This window comes from Stigmatopora argus, chromosome 4 (genome assembly GCF_051989625.1).
Source record: "Stigmatopora argus isolate UIUO_Sarg chromosome 4, RoL_Sarg_1.0, whole genome shotgun sequence".
Classification (NCBI taxonomy): Eukaryota; Metazoa; Chordata; class Actinopteri; order Syngnathiformes; family Syngnathidae; genus Stigmatopora; species Stigmatopora argus.
The window spans coordinates 9,329,450-9,352,501 of NC_135390.1; the positions used below are offsets into that span (position 1 = coordinate 9,329,450).

Genomic DNA, 23,052 nt, shown 5'->3' on the forward strand with positions numbered 1-23,052 from the left:
ACCACCAGGAACCCCCCCTCCCAACTGTCTTCCGGTCAGCCGAAGGCTGACCGGAAATATTGTTTTGCTGAAAAAAATGACTAAGTCTTTATTTGAATGAAAAAAGGATTACCCATTTACTGAACTACTAGTGTAGTGATTAGTCAAACGAGAGCAGGATTCGAACCCCATTTTCCCGCAGTCAAATCCACTAACTTGAGGTCTGTCTGACCCATTGTCTTTGCCACTGGACCACAGTGACTTCTGAAATGAGATGATTGGAAGTTATATTTATCATTTTCATCACCTCAATAAACAATTTGAGATTTGCAAAGAGTGGACTTGAACTCACTCCAGATTTGAACTTGTGTCCAACTTCAATGTCAACCCATTGTTCTTGCCACTGGACCACAGTGTCTTCTGAAATGATGTGATTGGAAGTTATATTTATCCTTTTAATTACCTCAATAAACAATTTGAGAATTGCAAAGAGTGGAATCAAACTCACTTCTGATTTGAACTTGAGTCCACCTGAAGTTCTGACCCATTGTCTTTGCCACTGGACCACTGTAAAGTTGGAAGTTGTATTTATCCTTTTCATTACCTCAATAAACAATTTGAGAATTGCAACGAGTGGAATTGAACTCACTCCTGATTCCCGCCTCATGTTCTGACCCAATGATTTTGCCAGTGGACCACAGCAACAACTAGAAGGTAAAGAATCAAAAGTCAGATTTATTCTCCGACTCTCTTAGCCTTACTTGCTATGTCATTTTTTAAAGAAAAAAAGCCTTACTATACTATGTCGTTTTTTAAGAAAAGAAGCCTTACTATACAATATCGTTTTTTAAGAAAAAAAGGCTTCCTCTACTATGTCGTTTTTCAAGAAAAAAAGCCATGCTATACTATGTCGTTTTTTAGGAAAAAAAGCCTTACTATACTATGTCGTTTTTTAAAGGAAAAAAGCCATACTATACCATGTCGTTTTTTAGGGGGGAAAGACATACTATATATACTATGTCGTTTTTTAGGGAAAAAGCCTTCCTCTACTATGTCGTTTTTCAAGAAAAAAAGCCATGCTATACTATGTCGTTTTTTAGGGGGGAAAAGCCATACTATACTATGTCGTTTTTTAAGAAAAAAAGCCTTACTATACTATGTCGTTTTTTGAGAAAAAAAGCCATACTATACTATGTCGTTTTTTAGGGAAAAAGCCTTCCTCTACTATGTCGTTTTTCAAGAAAAAAAAGCCATGCTATACTATGTCGTTTTTTTTAGGGGAAAAAAGCCATACTATACTATGTCGTTTTTTTTTAGGAAAAAAAGCCTTACTATACTATGTCGTTTTTTAAGAAAAAAAGCCTTACTATACATTGTCTTTTTTAAACAAAAAAGCCTTACTATACATGGTCATTTTTTAAGAAAAAAGCCTTACTATACATGGTCTTTTTTGTAAATAAAAAGCCTTACTATACTGTGTCGTTTTTAAAGAAAATAAGCCTTACTATACTATGTCGTCTTTAAAGAAAAAAGCCTATACTATGTTGTTTTTTAAGAAAAAAGCCTTACTATACTATGTCGTTTTTTAAGAAAAGAAGCCTTACTATACAATATCGTTTTTTAAGAAAAAAAGGCTTCCTCTACTATGTCGTTTTTCAAGAAAAAAAGCCATGCTATACTGTGTCGTTTTTTAGGAAAAAAAGCCTTACTATACTATGTCGTTTTTTAAAGGAAAAAAGCCATACTATACTATGTCGTTTTTTAGGGGGGGAAGACATACTATATATACTATGTCGTTTTTTAGGGAAAAAGCCTTCCTCTACTATGTCGTTTTTCAAGAAAAAAAGCCATGCTATACTATGTCGTTTTTTAGGGGGGGAAAGCCATACTATACTATGTCGTTTTTTGAGAAAAAAAGCCATACTATACTATGTCGTTTTTTAGGGAAAAAGCCTTCCTCTACTATGTCGTTTTTCAAGAAAAAAAGCCATGCTATACTATGTCGTTTTTTTAGGGGAAAAAAGCCATACTATACTATGTCGTTTTTTTAGGAAAAAAAGCCTTACTATACTATGTCGTTTTTTAAGAAAAAAAGCCTTACTATACATGGTCTTTTTTAAACAAAAAAGCCTTACTATACATGGTCATTTTTTAAGAAAAAAGCCTTACTATACATGGTCTTTTTTGTAAATAAAAAGCCTTACTATACTGTGTCGTTTTTAAAGAAAATAAGCCTTACTATACTATGTCGTCTTTAAAGAAAAAAGCCTATACTATGTTGTTTTTTAAGAAAAAAGCCTTACTATACTATGTCGTTTTTTACGAAAAAAAGCCTTACAATACTATGTCGTTTTTTTAAAGAAAAAAGCCTTACAATACTATGTCATTTTTTAAGAAAAAAAGCCTTACTATACTATGTCATCTTTTAAGAAAAACGCTTTACTGTACATGGTCGTTTTTTTTAAATAAAAAAGCCTTACTATACATGTTCATTTTTTAATAAAAACCCTTAATATACATGGTCATTTTTAAAGAAAAAAGCCTGACTATATATACATAGTATTTATTTTTTAAACAAATAAAAGCTTTACTTTACATAGACCACTTTTTTTAAAAGAAAAAGCCTTACGATGTCCAGCCATTCAAGTCATTTTGCATGCCAGCTTTACGTTTGTACCAAATCTCGGGGTATTCTTTGCTCAGTTATGAAGCACGTCTAATAAGATGAATAAATATTTGACATTATCGTCGACAAGGAAAAAGAGTGTCGCCAAACTTTCGTCAAAACATATACAGACGCTCCCCTACTTACGAACGAGTTAGGTTCCGAGCGATTGTTCATAAGTTGAATTTGTTTGTAAGTTGATTCAGTGCTATATTTTGTATTCTAATTTATGTTTAAGGCCGATATAAGTATATTGAAGGTTTATATAAGTGCATTTGTATGTTTAAGGCATGTATAAGTAACACGCATTGGTTTGTACTGAAAAAAAAAACATTTAATAAAATGGAGAGAATATGTACAGTACTGCAGAGAGAGAGATTTATGTATTAGAAACTGGCCAAAAGAAGCGACCTAATGACGATTGCACAGTTTTCCTCTTTTTTTCATCATAAATGATGCGGTAGCACTGTATGGCATCATTCAATATTAAAAGTCTTTCTATACGACTCAATAATGGAGAGAAAACGGACAACATACTTTTTAGTCAAATGGGAAGCTTCGGCGTGACGCTAATGATAAGATAACTAGCCACATGGAGCACACAGCCAGTGGGGAAAAGGAGCCCAAACTTAAATTATCGACGGTGTGTTCAACCTGGCATTAAAATAAAACATTTGTTGGCGTTTTAGGCTCAATTGATTCCTAAAAAATCTCCCGGTAGCGTGATAAAAATGCACTTAGGCCAGTAAATTGCTCAACGACTTACCTCGTTGGCGTGCTCGTCGTCCGTCAACATAGAAAGGCTGTTCGAAAGGACCAGATACTGCGCATGTGCTTAATTAACGCAGCTGCGTCGACAATAGACGTAACCACGCCCATATTGACCCGTCATATTGAATGTGGAAAAGATGGTGGCTTGCTTACCGTGCTCCACGAGGTGGTTTGTCCTCCAGACTCAATGTCCATGTTTTGAAGATGACGTAGAATAGTCGTGATTTTTGTGGTCTTGATGCTATAAAACAGTATTCCAAAGACATGCATGCTTGGCTGTTTGGACACTTTAAATTGAGTGTGAGTTTGTCTCTCCGTGACCCTAGTGAGGATAAAGCAGTTCAGAAAATGAGATGAGTGCAACACCTGAGTGAACTTTACTCACAAAGTCACGTGGATCTACAAAAAAGAAAACAGTTTATTATCTTTTAAAACGTTTTTACACTCGGTATGACAATGTGCTTAGACAATACTTACAGTCGAGTAGGGTGAAAATTACTTTATACATTAAAAAAACAAAACAAAAATGAATTTGTCTTCCCTGTGTTGACGTGAGCCAGCAAGGGTGAAAAGTCTTGAACAGAGTCGAGCTGGTCACTTGTGGCTCCTGCATACACATTTGGTAATAATATAACATATTTACACTTTAGAACCATGACATGATCGTCATTTTACAAAGTTTCTTGTTAACTTAAACATTTCCCAAACTATTTAATTTATCGACAATTAATGCGGCAATGGTTTATGATACCAATGAATTAAAAGGCAGAGGTCCTTATGATTGAATTAAAAAAAAAAAGACTTGGATAAGTTAAAATTCCAATGCTACACTCTTCCGTCTGGAATTCAGTTAGAAGAGGAAGTGAGGATGGGGGAGCGTGTGTGGCACATTAAATGTGGATGAGCGCCACACACTGGGTTGCCGAGGCTCTCGACCAGTGGAAGCTCGGACCTGCGCAGTTAAAAGCAGCACCAGAAAATGAAGCAGGCCGTCCATTGATCCATTTTCAACCGTGGAAAGAGTCCAGAGGAACAACGTTGCCTTTTTGTTCTTCATTTGTAGCCATTTAAAACCTAGTAAAACTCAATCTGTCCGTGGAAACTGTGTGTGGAACCCCCGTCTGATTCTGAAGACCTCTTTCGGCGTGAATAGTAACATCATAAATAGAGCGTTTGGGAGGTCTTGGGTGAGGGAAGGCAAATGTGCGCTATAAGTAGACCTCAGTGTCCTCCTTCGGTTTGTACACGGCGCCGAAGCGCTGCATGTACTTCTTGATGTACTCCTTGGTCTTGTGCTTGACGTTCTCGTTGCAGTCCAGGTCCTCCGGGTTAGTGCACGCCTTCAGTTCCTTGTTCATGACGCCGTGGGTGAGCTGCCAGTAAAAAAATATTAGCCGCGGGTCAACGCAGTAAACAAATAAAGGCAGGTTTTACCATTTTCTTTTTGATAAGATGGGGAGAATGAACGAACATTCAATACGATACAAATTTATGCCAAATTATATTTCAAAATGTGTAAGCTTTTTGTCCTTAAGGAACATCAAGGGTAGATTTCCAATTTGTTGTCAAGTGGATTGGAATTCAAAGGGTTCAAATGGATTCTGTATTCAATGACAGCCAATGAGTGTCCAGTTAGTGTTAAAATACGTTAGTGCAAAAGGCCAAAATGTTTTGGGAAAAAAGGACTGAAATGTTGAAATGGTATTACACCACTGTTCAAAAATAATAAGTTCGCAATTAACATTACTGAAAAGTACCAGATAGATTTATTGTAGTAGATTTAAAAAAGCTTGTTTGAGTATTTAATTTGCATACCATTAGAGGAGCCTTGCATACCACACTTTGAGAACCAGTGGTTTAGTATGTTTCGCATAAAAAGTCAATTGTTGTTGCTATATGTTACCTTTCTTGCTAGGTGTTTGAAATCCTCCGTGTTGCTGATCCGCCCGAGTTTACAGTCCGGTTTCCGATAAGGATTTAAACATTGCACAATAAACTGTGACATCTGAGTAAAGGAAATGAAGACAGACGTTTTATTTCTTTCTTTCTTTTTAAGTGATGGTGTAAAAGTATCCATAAAAATAAGCAAATTGGAATACATCCTCACCTCTTTGCGGAATGACTCTTTGCTCTTTTTTGCTAATTCACTGGAAGTGTCTGCTTCAGCTGTTTTGGTTGAGAACTGCGAGGGAAAAAAAAGCAAAACATTTACCACACTGCATGTCCTCAGGTTCATTTATAATTTTGTGGAGGTCTTAAAAGGTGTAATTTAAACTTCCTTCAGACCTTTTCTCAGCCGTAATAGAAGATGTTATGACCGCACGGAGGGTAAAAAACTGCACTGTAGAGGCCAGCTATAATTAAAATCTCCAGAGATTACAACTGTGCCCAAATCTAACATGGCAGCTGCGAGACCAATTGTAGTCAAGGAGGTCAGCGGGTGCATCAAAAAGCACCTGACACAAAGAATGGATATCCTGGCAGGATGTCCAATCTCCGCGGCCACCGTGACGAAGACAAGGACAGCTGAGATGCCGGGAGTGATCATTTAAAAAAAACAGCCCAAGGCTGGTACAGTCAAGTAGTTTATAATAAGAAGAACATGTGTCACGGCTTCAAGTGGTGTGGAACAAAATCTGTTGCATTTGTTTTGGGTAAACATTCATCTAAATTTATTTTCACCCATAAAGTACATTGCGAGAGACAACAAGAAGAGGGAAAAAAACTGTACTGGGTCATCCAGATGCTTTCAATTATGCCTCGAAGGGAGAGAAGTAAAGAAGGGAAAACAAATGAGGCAGCAGAAGACAAGATGAGACGATTCTATGCTCAATTTTTCGGGATTCAGAGCCTAGGGCACATCCATTTAAGTGGTAGTTAGAGTTTAGAGACGGACTTTGACGGAAAAAATATGCGAAGAAGAGCTCATTAAAGTGCTTGGTCATGGTGTCGTTTGCTTCCCTCCATTAAAAGCAGCTGAAAGTAATCACTAGCACACCAACCTAAATGCCCCGAAAGAACAAACGCTGTAATCATGTTTCGCATGTAACCTCGAGCTTTCTGGGAAGCGGAAAAAAAGGCAAAGAGGAAGCATCCCCAACACAGTGGATTGGTGGACATAGGACATTTTTTTTAACACTGAGAAGAAAGCTAACCTTGGAGGGATTCTCGTCATAAGTGGGAGTACCGAGGTCCATTTCAGATTCGTGGTCCAGATTGGTCTCGCTACTTCCGTCCCAGGTGGGAGGATCCCACTGAGTTTGTCTGACGGAAAAAAGTAAATAAGACATCATGCAGGGAAATGAATAATGACAGCCTCTAATACTGTACATCTTAGGCCCCCTTATTGAAAAATCCATCACTAGTACTCACCTTGTTGTAATATGATAATAGTAGATTTTTCCTTCAGGGTCCCGGGCAACTTTCCAGTTGGGAGGTAAAATGATAGTTTTGGGTTTCGGGGGGGAGGGGGGAGGCAGATCTATCACATTGTTGGGTACGATCATTTCCTGAAGGAAAGAAAGCAGGCTTCACTTTAACCACCTGGAAATAGTTTTTGGCCAGTGATGGAAAATGGGCTTCATATAAGAAAGATTGTAGCTACTTGTCAACTGTGGTCTCAAGTCTTCTATGAATAGCCACAGCTCTATTTACAGTTGAGAACTACATGGACATAATTCCCCCTACTGAGCAAATGTAGCACTGCAAAGTAGTGATCTAAAAAAATGGTTTCGTATAAAAGCTGTTGCAGGGAAATGTTTAATTTTTTTGTAAAATGTACTTGGTGAAACAATGTGTTATTGTGAGAGTGCGTGACACAGTGTTACTTTCATGATTAATTCGCCTTAAGTACATTAAAGGTGGCAAACAACAGCCATAACGGAAGGAAGTTTGTGAAAATTGCACATGCAGATACACTAATCAGAGAAGGGCACTCCAAAATAAAAAAAATAAATAAAAAAGCTGGAATGGACTCTAATCACTCCAGAATGTTTGAACAGAAGCCACACAAGGTATGGAATTGAATTATGGTGAAAGTGGATATTATATTTTGATTAAACACGTTTTTAAAATTATTCTGAGAATTTTCAACCAGGTTTTTCAGGGGAAGTTCAATAAAGAAAACTGGGAAAGCTAGAAAAAAACGAATGACATAAAAATACCACATGCGCAATCAAACGCCAAAAAAGGAAGTTGCAAAAAAGAAAGCATGAAAATTTAGAAATGAAAATATATATTTCTAGCCACAAAAGGAATGATGAATTAAGGTGGTCTTCTTACCTGCTGAACTGTTTGTGAAGTGACAATGGTAGTGACTGTGCCTCCCTGCTGCACCACCACATTCTGCTGATGCCCAGGATACACTGTTTGTCCGTGAAGGTAGCTGGCTGCAGGGTCAGAGTATGCCTGCAAAAACACATGGAAATCACAAAATTCAAAATTTGTAAAAAAAAAAAATGTAACCTGATAAATTCTGCTTTTCAATTTAAAGTAAAAACAATTTGTATTAAGTTGAGACCATGACCTTCAATTACTTCAGTGCAGCTGACGCAAGCAATTCTGTTGTTTCACAGGACCACAATGCTTTTCTTCACACTAAAATTTGCCTTTTATTTACTATATAACTGCTATTTGGTAAACTTCACGTAACTTGTAGCCAATTGCATTTCCAAAGTACGATTTTTTTCCTGCTTTTTATTATTTTAAAATAATTATGTTTTTTAAAGTTCATAAAAATGTGAAATCCACTGAAACTCGCAAACAGAAGCCACCCCCCTTGTCTTCTGCTTGCTACTAGGACCCAGCACTGAAGTTTTTTTTTTAAGTTTATAAAAATGTGAAAATCCACGCTGAAACTCGTAAGCGGAAGCCACTCTTGCTGCTCGGACCCAGCACTGAAGAAAGTTATTTATTTTATTTTTTTAATAGGGGTGTCCCTACGTTGCGATTTTTCGATCATCGCGGCCATGTTAGCCACGATATTCGAGGGATTACTGTACTCCTTGATTCTGAAAATAAAAACTAATGGATTTGGTTGGGATTTTGTGTGAGCTCAAATTTAGTAACATGTTATGTTGTGCTGTGTAGGCTATAATTATCTGAATAATTGATTTTCTTATATAATAACAGGCACTTATTCAACCTGTTGTTCTTCATTTTATGATAACAATAAAGGTATGTTTGTTCTTGTTTTCTGATAAAATTCCTTCAAAATGTGACTAGGTGCGTCTTGTTGTCAAAAAAAATACAGGAATTTTCCCAATGCAAAGAGTATGTCATGTAATTGTTAGCCTACCTGAATGACTGGAGTGTTGGTCTGAGGGTAAGTAGCAGGGATGCTATAGATGGCTTGGCACGGCTGCCCCTGGTAGTAGATGGCCGTTTGTGTGGGGCCCTGCGCTGGGGCCGGGGCCGCGGCGTACTGCTGCGTCGGCTGCGTCTGGACGGTCACTGCCTGCTGGGTGGCGGGGTCCCAAAGGGTGGCGTAGCTCTGCTGGCCCTGGACCTGAGGCATCGTCTGGGCAGGCACGGAGAGGACAGACGCGCTCGAATCCTGCTCTGCGACGGCCGGCTGCGCGTATTGCTGGTTGTCAGCAGGGGTGAGGCTGGCGGAGGTGATGTGCTGAGAGATATTAGAAACAGGAGCGGGTTGTGAAGTGGATGACGGTGATGGAAGCCCAAGATCTGAGACAAGTCTTTGGGAAGTAGTCTGTTCATAGGTCAAGGTGGGGTCAGCTGTCGGCGTGGGTAGTAGTACTTTGCCTGCGTTGGGGTTGGTGGGATCCACAAATGTCTGCAGGGGGTATCCGGGCGGGTAGGTGATGAAGCCAGAAGTGGAGGCATAGGCCAAGGTGGGGTCGTAGGCCATAGTTTGGAGCTGCTGCTGCTGCTCCTGAAGCTGTTGCTGCTGCTCCTGAAGCTGCTGCTGCTGCTTCTGGGCTTCTCGTTGAGCGACCTCCTGTTCAAACAGCTTCCTGCGTTCCTCTGTAGACAGCTTGTTGCGCTCCTTGCTGCCAACTCCCCTCGGCGTCTTTGATGGATCAAACCTGAAATGATTCCAAGAACAAGACACCACTGCCTGACACCCTAGATAAGGCAAGGCTAAACGCTTCCGTCAGGGGGAAATCTTACCGCTCCTCAGTGCGCCGGCTGCTTCGCTCATAGGTAGAGGGCGGGGATGTAGACCTTCTCCTCCGTCTCTCGGCGCTGCGTGGAGTTTTGTCTCGATCACGCTCCCTGTCTCTATCTCTCTCTCTCTCCCTTTCTCTGTCTCGCTCCCTGTCCCAATCTCGGTCATGGTCCCTTTCCCTGTCCCTGTCCCGGTCCCGGTCCCTGTCCCGGTCCCTGTCCCGTTCTTTTTCTCGTTCCCTTTCCCGCTCTCGACTACCGGACGTGTTGCGTGGAGTGAAAGTTGAGTCACGATCTCGACTTCGATCTAGTTTGAGAAAATGTGGTGGGTTCAAATCAAACTGCACAAGTAATCATGAGAGTGCTTTCAGAAATGTAGAGTTCGCTTACCATTAGATTCCTTCTCAACTTGAATCTTCTTTGGTATTCTGTACACCTCCTGTAACACAATCAGATAAGTCTGGCTCAACAATACATCAAATACACATTGTGATCATTTAGCTTGCCTTGTCAGGGATGGCCACTGAATTTGTTTGGCAAAGTTTGTGCATTGGATAACTTTCCTGACAAAACAATTTTTCCATGTGTGCTTGAGAAAGGTATCTATTGGCTGGGTATGCAAGTAGAACAGTGCAAAACTCAAGGAGCTTACACATAAAACTCAAAAACACAAAACTGTCTGTGGATTAAGTGTGGCCAATACAAATAAAAAAAGTACACTTAATATAATATGCCGATTTTGTAATGTAATACAAAAAAAAACCTGCAAAGAGAATTCATCCTTAACCAAGTGGTTAAGAACAAACGACTTTTCCGCGTACTGACTGTGTATACCATTCCATTCTCCTCCAAACTCACCTTGAGATCCTTCCAGCTTGCCAATAGCCTGGCAGCCATGCTGCTAATGTCCAAGGCACTGACTTGGGGCTCCTGGCTCCGCTCACTCTCCACATCGGAAACACCTTCCTCTTCATCCTGAGAAGGTGTTTCTATTGCTGGAGTATCTGTAGGTACTGGAGTGTCTTCAGTGGGCATATGGACCTCAGGGGTGTCAGAGCTTGGAGGACCAACGGTAATAGGTTCTTCTGGTTGAGCGTCAGGGGCAGCAGAAGGCTTTTCAGTCTCCAGTGTTTCTGTCTTGGCTTCCATGTCCTTTACAGGTTGTTCAGCTGATGCCTCAGGAACACCCATTTGGATTGACCCCACCTCTGGTTCCTGAATCTCAACCTCAGGCTGGTCACTTTCGACTTCTGCCGTTTCTGTCGGTGATTGAATAGTGAGCTCTTCGCCACCAGGTTTGTCAGATACCTCAGGGTCCTTCTTTGGTTCATCACTCATGTCCGTTTTCACATCACTCGGCATCTCACCCAACTCCGTTTGGTCTTTTTCCTCTTCAAGAAGAATTTGTTGTTCAACATTTGAAGCCACTTCTGCCTCTTCCTGTTTCTCCACTTTGAAATCTTTCACCGGCTCTTCTGGTGTTTCTTTCACTTGAGGAGCCGTTTCACCGATCGCATCTAACTTCTGTTTGTCATCAAGCAGTGCTGTTTGAGTAGATTCTTCCTCTTCATCGTCATCTTCTTCCTCTTCCTCCTCCTTTCCATCAGATGCTTTGCTGGCGTCGGACAGAGCGCTGTCCAGACTGTTTTCGCTGATGATTTTAAGGCGTCTGTACACAGCAGGTTTGGAGGTGTCCCTGTCAGATTCTGCTCCCAATTTGGAGCTGGAACCATCAGGAGTGTTGAGGGGCGTCTGAGCACGAGACGTGTTCTCGCTGGAGTAACCGTCCATCTCAGTGGGCTGTGGGAGCACTTTCGTTTCAGCCCATCGCTGAATGAAGGTCAGGACTTTACTCTCTTCCAGCATGTTCTTCGTAGAGATGGGTAGTACACCCAGTGTCTTCATAATCTGAAGACAGAGAATGTGAATTATAATTTCTGAGAAAAAAAACATTACATAAAAAAACAATGCATGTCTAGACTGTCTCACCTCCGATTGTAGTTTGATGTTATTGGCACAATTGCCCTTGGCTTCAGAAATTTCCACCATGAAGATCCAAAGCAAGGACAAGCCATGATGATCTAAAAATTGCTTCAAACATGATGGGTTCTGTGTATCCTGCAGGTAATACACATAGTGTTACGTAAAGCAAGTCTCACCTTGTCTTGTATCTTGTATAAAATATTTTTTTAAATTTTGATTTACATGTATGAGCTTGAGACAGGTGAGTTTTTGCTCCATGGTTTCCACGCGAACCATAAGTCTGCACAAGGACACTACTTGTTTGCCATCATAAAGCCCTTCGCCATTCTCAAGCAACGCCTCCAGTTCTTCATCAACCTGAAGAACAACAGCGTGATTAATAAGTGGTTACACAGTGCCTTCAATGTGTACAAAGAAATAAATTTGAAAAAATGCCAGATATAGGTGAACTGACTGTGGTAAGAGCATTCTTTCGAGGCCGGTCTTTCTTCATCTTTCCTCCAGCCGCTCGGACACTGACTCTGTTCTCCCCACCCAGGAAGCCTCTGCAGCTGGGGGCTCCACAGAAGCACTTTTGGGCTTCTTTTCTGAAGGACAAAGGAATTACAGTATTAGTTATTCATCTAAATAAGCTTTCATAATTTTACACATGAATAAATAAAGGAAATACCCGTATCTCTGAAACTGGTAGTCAAATGTCAGCTCAGCTCCTGCACTAACAGCCTTGGTGGTGAAGAACCCAACTCTAAGTTGTCCATTCACCGTCCACTAAGGTAAGAACATCAATAGTCAGCAAAGGCGCATGTTAACAGTATTATTGAACTTCTTTCTTAGGTCACATACCTTTTGGGTCTCACAGTTGGGCTCACAGCTATGGTTCATAAAACGAGAACAATTTCCCTTGAGTGTTGCATCGATTATCTAGAGAAACATAATAATTTTTATTGCCGGTAAATGATCTAATATGATTCTATCATAAATATCTATGCACCCTGCATTTTACATACCTCATTATTCTTTAGAGCCATGAAGTAGTAATGTATGTTCTTGTTGCGTGCATATTCTTTCACTCTTGTTTTGAATTCTTTGTGGTCCAGCACTTCCCCACAGTATTCTAGCACAAATGTGTTTCTGTGATGGGATAAAAACACAAGTGTAAAAAAATTACAAATGCAGATGGCAGCAATCCCAGCAAAATAAATCCTTACGACGGCAAGTCCTTGGCCGCACGAAGACCCCAGCCCTTCTCTTCGGTGAGGATGACTTCAAAATCTGCATGTTGCTTCATTTGAAACCGCCGATTTGAGCAATAATGTCCATTCAGGCATCTTGAGGAGCTAGGGTAAAACACGAAAAAATCATATAAATATATACAGTAAGTATACCTTAATCAAGCAATCCATTTGGTTTCTGAATAACTTGACTCACCATTCAATCATAAGCAGACGATTTAAACAGTCCTCCCCACACGCCATAATACCCCGTAAACGGTCTTGTTTGGGCAATATTGGGCACTCACACTGCATCCTCTTGATGTCACGATGCGATTTGCTCTTTTTTCTGCAAACATGCAATAACTTTCAAAGTCTGGAACTAGCCAATCATTTCAATTTGTAAAAAAAAAAAATCTTACCGCTCAGTTAGGTACAGATTCTCTTCTATCAGGTCAAAATAAGGGGGCATCCTCTTTGTCTTAGCAAACTCTCTCCATCGATTGGAGTCCTGAAAGTGCTGCAGAGTGAGCGACGGACAGACAACCTCAACTTTAACTTGAGTTTCTTTAGAAGCCTCGGTTTCTCCTTGCCGCTCCTTCTTGGCCGCAGGCCCAGCTTCGGCCTCATTGTCCGAATCCGACTCGATCTCTGGCCGTCTTTTCTTGGGAGGACCTCTGCTTCTGTGCAATTTAAAGCTGTTCTCCCTCGGGGGGTCAGGTATTGTAGGGCACCTGCTGTTGCTGCTTATCTCATGACCTTGTACAAATCCTGAGACTGCAGGAGGACCACTGTACTCAACAGTTGATTTGCACTGATTGGATGGTTTAGCTCCACAGTAGTCATCATTGTCATTAGTGAGTGAGTCCGGGTGGATTTGACCCGCAATATCCTTGTAAATATGGATATGTGTGTCTGAGGTTTGGTGGTTCCAAGGGACACTGTGGTCTTCACGTGGCTGTAAGCTAGAGAAGTGTTCTGGAAGTTTAGATTGTGGTAACGAAGGTCCATGACTACTGTCCGGCTGTTGATATGTACTACTGGGCTGTTCTAACTGTGAAAAACTCCATCTCGGGATAAATCCACTCCTATCATTGACATCAACACTAGCAGATTGTTGATCTTGAGGGAGCCTCACTTCTCCTCTGCTGTTGTCATAATTCTGGCTTTGAAGTTGGTCGTGATGGCCAGACCTGTTTAGGTTGTGTATGATATTAGAACCATGGTGAAAATTGGCAGGACTAGTCAAATAAGGCAGTGAAACGCGAGTAGAACTAGATCCCTCTAAGTGACTAGTGCTGTCAATCATATTACTCTGGGATTGACAAAAGGCGCCAGCATCTAAAGAAACACCCTCTATCTGTTGGTGAGAGCTTACTTGATATTGGACTTCATGACTATTCACGTTGAGCACTGCATTAGCAATGTGGAGCTCTGATATACGTTGAAAGCCTGTAGAGGGTCCAGTGTCATGTGATTCTCTTGTTACAGTAGAATTCTTTGGCACCACCACTACAGAGTGCAATCGTTTTATCGCCTCACCGCAATCAGAGTCATACTCAGAGTTGTCACTATCACTAGCCTCACTTTGTTCTCTTCTGCCTAACTGATTGGGAAATGTGTCTTTTAACTCATCCTTGTTTCCATTCCAGTTCTCTATCAGTGCAGCACTGTTGACCTGTGTTACGGCACTGTTGCACAGAGTCTGGTCAAAGCTTGTTTTACGAGAATTGTCAATACCAGTAACATGGGGAGAAGGCGCTCCATGGTCATAACTCACTGTCTGCTCTGGTCTCATCGCCTGTTGCGCTAGGGTGGAAAGTGTTTCACATTTGTGTATGCTCCCAATCATTACTATTGGAGGCTGATTTTTGGGTGACTCAATTTTTTGTTCAGAGGCCATGTGTTTAGGTAGTTCAGCACTATGTGTACGAAGGGAATCATCATAATCTCGGCAGTCCTGCCCAACAATATCCCAACGAGACTTTTTAGCAGGACTACTCTTTTTAGTGTTTTCTACGTTTTGTTCAAGTGCCACCAGCTTCTCAGTATTACATGGTTGCTCTGATTCCAGTGTTGTGATTGTTTGAGCTTGCTCAGAAGTAACAGCAATATTACCTTGTTCCCCTTGTGGTTTGAGGTTCTCAACATCATTTGCTTCATATGTATCAAGTGTGTTCGTTACAACCGTTGACCCTTGGGAAAATTGAATATCTTTCATCTCTATACTGCATACTGTGCCATCATTATTATTGAGCAAAATGTGAGCGGCATTGTTTAAAGTCTCATTTGGTATGATTGCTGGAGAAAGAGTATTCTCCATATCATTTAATTTTTGAAGGGTGGCGTTTACCTTGCTCTCATTTACATTTAGACCTGGTGCATTTTCTTTGTCCACTTCCAAACTTGATTTTGGTCCATCTAATCTGTCACATTGTGTTTCTATTAACTCACCATTCTGGAGGTCAAACGGACCCTTTCCTTGATTACAATTTATAAACTTGTTTTCTTCTACTAAACATGGTTTAAGGGTCACGTCATGTGTTAGTTTGTCATCGGGGGTATAAACTATATCTTTTGATTGTCTATCATGTTGACTGGTTTCCTCTATAGTTGAACAGGTGGTCTGTTTAGAAGCAACCGGATGAGTTATCGTTTCTTTAGATGTCTCATCTACACTAGAGTTTGTCTGAGATTGTGTCTTTTGATCAGTCTCAGTGTGATTAGAGCTGCTTTTGGGGGGATTTTCAGGTTCATGTTTTTCACTGTCTACTTGAGTATGTTGAGTGGAAGAACTGGATTTTTTGTTGGTATCTATTGAATGATGGGTGCTAGCTTTATAATGCCTTGATTCCACAACTGGAGACTGTTTGCGCTGGCAGTCAGAGTCTGACAGCCGCTTTGAAGTCCTTTCATACATAGATGAGGTTTGACTTCTTTTATCTGACTCTGACAAATGTGACGATTCTGTAGATTTAGTTGTTTTGTCAGTTTTTGAGTACAAAGAGGATTTTGAATAGGTGGATGATCTACTAGAATCACTTGTCCTTGTCCTCGTCTTGCGATGGTCATCTTCAGAATCTGAAGTGTCCCGATTTCTGTCATTGCGAGAACGAGATCGTCTTCTGTCTCTACGTGGAGAACTCCTGTATGATCTACGATCAGATTCATGATAATAAGCCCTTTCTGACCGAGATGCTCTATTGCATCTCAATCGCTCTGGTCTTGAGTGAGATGAACTGGTACGAGAGCCTCTAGACCTGGACCTTGATCTAGATCTAGATCTGGTTCTTCTTCGATCTTTGTCCGATCGCAGTGAACGCGATGATGCATATCTTGAATCACGGTCCGATTTTGTATAACTAGATGACCTTTCATGATTCTCAGATCGCTTTGATGAACTTTCTTTCTCTTCTGCTTGTGACCTGGAAGTTGACTTTTTTGTTACTGGTTTGCTACTGCTTTCCAAATTTGTTTTCCCTTTTAAGTCACTTGATTTGCGTCTGCAAGACATTGGGGCTGGATCTTCAGCCTCTGTTCGTGTAGAAAGACTCTCAGTTTGTGACCTGGTTTTCCTTTTGTATACATTTTTATCCTCCTCATAACTGGAACTGTTATCCACCTTTTCTGAGGATAAAGTAGGTTTCTCAAGATTCGATGCCGTCTGGCTCGCAGGACAGTGATGAGGGGAATCATCAGAGGGGGAGACAGTTACAGGGTTCTGATGCTGTGAAGATGGGGATGTGGTTTCGCTGTTATTTGACGATTTCTGAATAACCCGCGAATTAGAGGTGTGTTTCTCGTCCCACATAACGGATGGCAGTTTTTCCCTAGTCACAGACACACTGAGTATTTGCTTCTTGAAATGCATTTTGGCCAGGTCAATTTTCAGCTTTGCAGCAAAGCTTGGAACCTGTGAAGGTGTCTGTTCGGCTGAAATTGGCACTGGACAAGTCTGCTTTTGTTCTTTTTTATTGTCAAAGGCTTTTCCTTTATCAATAGTTGGCTGTGACAAAGCAGTTTCAGTTTCAGTGTCAGACTTTTCAGGACTGGAAGGGATAACGAAAATGCTCTGAAGTGGCTTCTTTGTCTGTGAAAAGCTGAAGGACACTTTCTGCCGAGTCTGATCTTCTAGATTGACCTTCATCTTTGTTCCTTTGGGTAAAAGTTGGTTGGACAGCATAACTCTAGGAGACAGACTTTTGATGAGAGCTGCCTTAGAAAGGCCCTTCACCTTTACCTAAAGTCAAACAAAACACAAAAACTATAACTTGGGTTTGAAAACACATTGATTTAAATATTTTGTAATGTTTGAAGTGAATTGTTTAAAGACGGTGTAAAATAAAAAGTCTTGGAATTTGTTACACCACAGAAGACTGTTGTTAACAACAATTTGAATAAATAGAACATGTCAACAGAGGTAAATGTAGTAGTATCAATAAACAAAGTTTCTACAGTGGTACCTCTACTTAGAAAATTAATTTGTTCCAGAAATGATTTCGTAATTTTGACTTTTCTTAAGTAGAGACCTATTTTACAAAGAAACGCCACAATTTGTTGCAACCGCTCCAAGGTCCCCAATACTACACCAAAAGGCCTTTAAAAATTATTTTTTAAAAATTCAAATTTTGTATGAAATACGTTCAAAACACAAAAAAAGAAAAGATGAGAATTTATGTATTAATCCATTAAAATGAATGAGACATGCAAATACATTTTCCGATTGGGTGGAATTGCGAGTGCGCAGGTGAGGGAGGAGGGGGCAGACGTTTGGCAGCTGAGTAAAAATACCAACACATACACGTAGACACAACTTAAAATTCTGCTACGTTTAGTGAAATATGAATTCAGAGACATTTGCCTCCTTTGTTTGACGACTTTTCACAATTTTCCTAAAGCCAGCTTGAAAAACCAGTCTTCGAGCGTATATATGAAACTTTACATACACTTAAGTATTATGTTTCATGATGAGCCGGTACCAGTGCAATACATTAAGCGTAAAAAATAATTTTTAACTTTTTTTTTAACACTGGTGTTATAATGTAAGGAAGTAGGAAAGAAATATGCCACCGCTCAAAGTCTCCTGACTCTGTCTTAAACGGTTATAAAGTGAAGTGAGGTAAAAGTGAGGTTCACCAAACGTAGAGCTGATCTGGCAAAAAAGAGAGCAAAACCTATGTGTGGGTTCATGCTGTGCGTGTGCTGGACACACTGGCGATAAAAAAGAAAGTATATTTTTCTTACTTTTACAATCGGGGCAAACTAGCTGACAATAGACTGCCTGCTTGCTGACTGCCTTCCAGATTAATATTGCTAATCAAAAGGGCAACATCTTATGATGCACATCATACAGTTCCCTTCAAATAGAACTCAAGGGGGAATTATTTCATTCAACTATTATCTTCCTAACTCGTAGCACTTGAAGAGGTATTTGGCTTTTTGAGAAAGAGTCTCACACAAAGCCATCTAGCAACGCAATGTCGAGTTATTATCATTTACATGAAGATGTTTGCCTGACATCGATTTTCTATATCAGGGTTTTTTTATTTAATATAATAGACAATTTATTGAAACCATTTTATAGGGTCATTATGTTTTGCTAGTGGTACACAATATTCAACATCATGAATATACTCACCGAGGCACCACTTCCTTCGTCTCTGAGATTCCAAAGGAACAGCATGGAAACATAAAACGGAGAAGAGTCTTTTATTAGTACAAGTGTTAAACATCCTTTTTTTTAAATAAAAACACACGTCGGTGTAAAAATAAAGATGGAGTATTGCATAACTGATATTATCGGCCAATCTACAACAGTATTATTACACAAGCAAAACATACCACATTTCCAGTCACCCACACTTTCAAAGCAACAATACGCTCTATTTACAATCAAAAAGCTAATTGCCATGGAAAACACTGTGGCTGCCACAATTAATTGACAATCAAATTAATCAACAGCTATCTGACATCGTTTAGTCACCGTGCTAACCCAAAAAAAAACTACCAAAACCTTTTCTTTGAGCCTCTTAACAGTAAATACTCTTCAATTTCTGTGCATCCTTCACGAACAGAGACTGATGAACTTAATAATTAATCTACATATGAAAATTGCAAATAATAAGCTGTTGCTTTAGAAAACACTGGGATACATAGGTTTTGGCAATACTGTATTTTGATATAAAAATATATATTTTCAAATTTAGATTGAACATTTCTTCTTGCGCAAACAAAATATCAAAATACATAACATTGAATATTGATTTTTCTTTTTTATTTAAATCAATTTCTGATCCATATTTGGCAAACTCACCTTTACTCCCAACATTAGATTAGTTATATCCAGACAGTCAATGTACAATTACAGTGCTATTGACAGTAATGATTGTTCACGTTAGGCACATCTGCAACACACCTAGATACGACCCATACTATAAGCTGTAATTACATGTAATAATGTAAGGAAAGAACATTGAACTGTTACTTAAAACATTGTCTTTACTGATAGTAAGGTTTTTATGACGGCAACAATATCAAGCTGATTTAGTTTTTCCTCAAACATCAAAACAAGGTTTAAGCTACCCTTGATTTTTCACTTTATCGTTCATTTACATGCCTGGCACAACTAGTAGCAAATTTTTTTCAACTAATATTTAAAAATTTAAGATCGGATATCTTGTCATCAAAATAATTCAGATCTTACATGAATGGATATAACATTGTATTGTGGTTCAAATGCAAACATTGTGTATGGTTTTAGATAAAAATGTAGTACATGATTTGGTTTAGAGGAAAACAAAATTATGCGGCGGGCCGAAAATCGGCCATGACCCTTATGTTTGCTACTGGAATAGGCCATTGTAAAAAGTGAACAGTTCTATTAATACATTGGTGACTTGTATTACAGAAAATAAATACACACATCTACTGACACCTTGTATCTTTTTTTCAAATACACTGACAAATACAATGTCTTATGGTTGCTATTTGCACAATACAACTACGGGGTTTGGGTAAGAAAACCAAAAAATGACAATGCACTTTTAAGCTTTAAAGCAGCAGTATAAGATCCCTTGACTAGATTGAGCTTCCTTATAGTGAAAACATACTTGTCAACCTCGCCAATTGCTCCCCTTATTAATGATTGCAATTCCCCTTATTAAGCAATAAACAAAACGTACCTATGAAACGCGACATATTTTTAGGGCCGCGCGAAATAGTAAAAAAAATTCTCCAAAGTGGACAGTTTTCTGACGTGCTACATTTATATAGTGAAAAGGCGGAAAGGGGAACGCTCGTGCGCATATCATGCTTAAACCATGACAATACTATTAGTAGTCGGCGATGCCGTTTTCGTCTGCTACCAGTCACCGAGACGTTCAGGATTGGAGCCGAAATGGGTAAAATGAGATCAGTTTTACAAAAACCCACTTGAAAAAAATCACAATTTGATTTTAAAAAAAGCATATAAAATATGGGAAAACGAATAAGTTGAGATATGTGAAAAATAGTAGTTACTTAATAGTTACTTCTCAGAAGTGTATCTTAGCCACCCCACATTGATGCAATGGTTAGTAGTGTGACAAGCAGCTTCCATGTGTTTTAGCCTTACAAGCTAACCAATCGCTGTTAAGAAAGGTGGCAGAAGTACTCGCACCAAAGGCAGATGTGCTTATCATCAACAAACGTGATGGGTTGGTAGAGTCCAAACCTATGCTTTCGGTCAAAGTCATACAGAAGAGCCGTACGAACGTGTTGATTTCATCATATTTATTTCAAAATCCTGCACTAATCTGATTGGGCCAGGGTCTGAAATGTTGTGTTGGCCCCACGCAATGACGTTATATTTTCTAGGCCATTGGGCCGCCGTTAACCTAAGTCACTATAAGTAATCAGAATGTGTCAGACACATATTTTCTTCAATCTAAACAACTCACAGTGAAGTCTGTGTTGTCTGCCATCTAATACCTGATTTCTGACGTGAGCAGAGTGTCCATTGAGAAACTCTTCTAGGATTAGTGGGCCTGAAGACGCTGCTTGGCCAAGAATAATCCAAATCAGAGAAATGAACCCTCCAATGTGACGCCACACCTGGCAAAGAGAAAAATTGGTTTGCAATGAACTGAGGGGTGTGTCCATACGCGTTACCAATAATCTCAAAAAGCTTTTTGCCTTATCAAATTGAAGCTCTTGAATGAATAGCATTAACTTATGCAGGTAGAGAGAGAGCACATGCTGCTGACAGTTGATTTGACTGAATTCCACTGAAGCAGTCTCCTCCCAAGATGGTTATCAATTAGTGTGCTGCAAAAAAAAGTACAAAATCGTTGCACACATTCGTGCTGATTTCACTGCATTATCCTTGGTTTTATTCAATGCTGTTTGGCTTTGAATGGCAAAAACAAACCAAGGTTTGATCAAAAACTGAATAATAATAGGTGAAACATAGGGATCATGGAGTGGATAAAGCTATAAAAATGGCTCATGAGTACACACTGTAATGTCATAGTGATTACAGCTTCAAAAATGGCATGTTATACATGACCATAGAATGTCTGAAGGATTTGCAAGGAGCAAAGAGCCGCAACATGGCCTGTGCGGGCAGCCTCTGTGAAGCCCAACATGGCCTTTTAAAAGCCAGTTCCTGTCCCCTTTCAAAAGCGAGCGTGGAATGTGAAACAAGAAAATGCCACGGGGTTCTGCGTGATTCCACCAAAAAGATTCATTTCGAACATCAATTACAAGCGTAATTAACTGGCAACCAGGCCTATATTACGACAACAGTTACGTTTCGTGTGAATTTACCCACAAACAAAAATGGCCAAACCAGTAAAGCTAGCTTGGTTAGGCTAAATATGAACAGCGATGTGGTCAATTCGCTTGGTTGGGTTGAAACATGACCACGAAATCTACGTCTTACAATCGGACACATTGTGCGTGTATATTTGTGCTTGGTTAGGGAGTTGGAGGGGAATAATCGATTGTCTTTCTGTGCCTAAATGGCTAATCTTAAACGAGCATGAGCGGCTAACTAGTTAACATGGCAGAAGCAACACGAAGGCTAAAGGAAGCTTTTCTATCGCTGCCCTCGTTTGTTTTGAAAACAGTATTCGATTAACAATTTTGAGAGTTCCACTTTTTCCTGTCATTGTGCATTAAATGCCCACTTTTGTTGAATCAAACACGTCCATCGTCCGGCATTACCAGCATGCTAACGCTATTAACCGGGGGGGAGGTGTTGTCCCCGCCTGCGTGTGTGCTTCCCCTGAAGCGACACAACGGGAAGTAAATACATAGCTTTTTGAGGGGATACTCACTTTAAAAAGTGTTTAAGGTCAAGAAACGCTTCCATCTTCGAAATTCCCGACGCGACGTCCTTCGCTGAACATCAAGCCTCAATGCGTGCCGACGTCAAATCCGTCCGGGGCTGTCGGGGGTGATGGTCGGCTCGGCTCCGCTGCGTCTCGCTCAAATGTTATGCTACACACACTAGCCAACAGTTGGGAGGACGCTAATGTCGATTTGTGAGGATTTTGTCCTCGATCTATCCGACGCTCCGGTCCAAGTTTAAGCAAATGAGCCGGGACGAAGAGCATACCTTCGTTTCTATTTCCCTCTGCGGCATTTGGTGGCTCTCGTCGCGGCGACGACGTCACATGATTCGCGGACACAGCTGTCCTGGATACCAAACGTTGTCCCCGGTGTGTTGGAACCGTTTCAACTACTGATATGCTTAAAATCGTAATAATGACTAGAAAATGTATTTTTCTGGAGATCCTTCGTTTTTGAACAGGTCAATTTCTATTAATTTGGTATTTTCGGCTGGCTTCCGTATTAACTCATTGGCTGCCATTGACGGTGATAGACGTCCAAGGGTGTTTGACAAAGAGGGGCGAATGACCTGAAAGATGAGCATTTTACAGCCAGTCCAAAAAGTGTTAATTCATTGAACCCCTATCGTTGTCAGAGGCAGGGAATTTGTTAATTGTGGGTATTTTCTTCTCCATTTCAGGGCTTTTCGGGGTCACTTCCTGGTTGGGTCATTTTCTGATCATCATAGAGTACATAATAGAATCACTTCCTGTACAGTTAAGTCACTTCCTGTACAGGTTTTTTTTGTTAAAAAGAAATCTTGGGCGGCCGGGTGGCGCGAGTGGTTAGCGCGTCCTGGGTTCAAATCCAGGTCACGTGCACCTGTGTGGAGTTTGCATGTTTTCCCCGGGCCTGCGTGGGTTTCCTCTGGGTACTCCGGTTTCCTCCCACATCCCAAAAACATGCATGGAAGGCTAATTGGACACTCTAAATTGCCCCTAG

General features: G+C 40.2%; 1 protein-coding gene across 4 annotated transcripts; it reads right to left on the reverse strand.

Annotated features, from left to right (window-relative positions):
- Positions 1-3,815: 3,815 nt before the first annotated feature.
- Positions 3,816-22,443, reverse strand: setd2 (SET domain containing 2, histone lysine methyltransferase). Of its 4 annotated transcripts, XM_077598452.1 has the most exons (23): positions 22,056-22,443; positions 20,911-21,042; positions 20,707-20,829; positions 18,377-18,398; positions 13,161-16,978; positions 12,956-13,087; positions 12,736-12,864; positions 12,535-12,658; positions 12,371-12,448; positions 12,198-12,295; positions 11,982-12,114; positions 11,750-11,884; positions 11,534-11,662; positions 10,403-11,452; positions 9,935-9,983; positions 9,548-9,851; positions 8,712-9,462; positions 7,697-7,822; positions 6,788-6,924; positions 6,571-6,679; positions 5,523-5,597; positions 5,319-5,420; positions 3,816-4,788 (listed from the first exon to the last, which is right to left on the reverse strand). In XM_077598452.1, the coding sequence occupies exons 3-23, from the start codon at positions 20,733-20,735 to the stop codon at positions 4,624-4,626; spliced, it is 7,695 nt and encodes a 2,564-aa protein (XP_077454578.1). In that variant the 5' UTR covers positions 20,736-20,829; positions 20,911-21,042; positions 22,056-22,443; the 3' UTR covers positions 3,816-4,623. The 4 variants fall into 4 exon arrangements, with proteins under 4 accessions (XP_077454578.1, XP_077454580.1, XP_077454579.1 ...); XM_077598454.1 differs by lacking the exons at positions 20,707-20,829; positions 20,911-21,042 and having other exon boundaries at positions 8,712-9,038; positions 9,174-9,462; XM_077598453.1 differs by lacking the exon at positions 20,911-21,042.
- Between the last annotated feature and the right edge of the window lie 609 nt (positions 22,444-23,052).

Coding starts and splice junctions, on each gene's coding strand:
- setd2 (XM_077598450.1), bottom strand. CDS start 22,090: ATGGAAGCGTTTCTTGACCTTAAACACTTTTTAAA. Junction 18,399..22,055: donor GACCTTAAACACTTTTTAAA/GTGAGTATCCCC, acceptor TTGGAATCTCAG/AGACGAAGGAAGTGGTGCCT. Junction 12,449..12,534: donor TGGCTCTAAAGAATAATGAG/GTATGTAAAATG, acceptor ATGTTTCTCTAG/ATAATCGATGCAACACTCAA.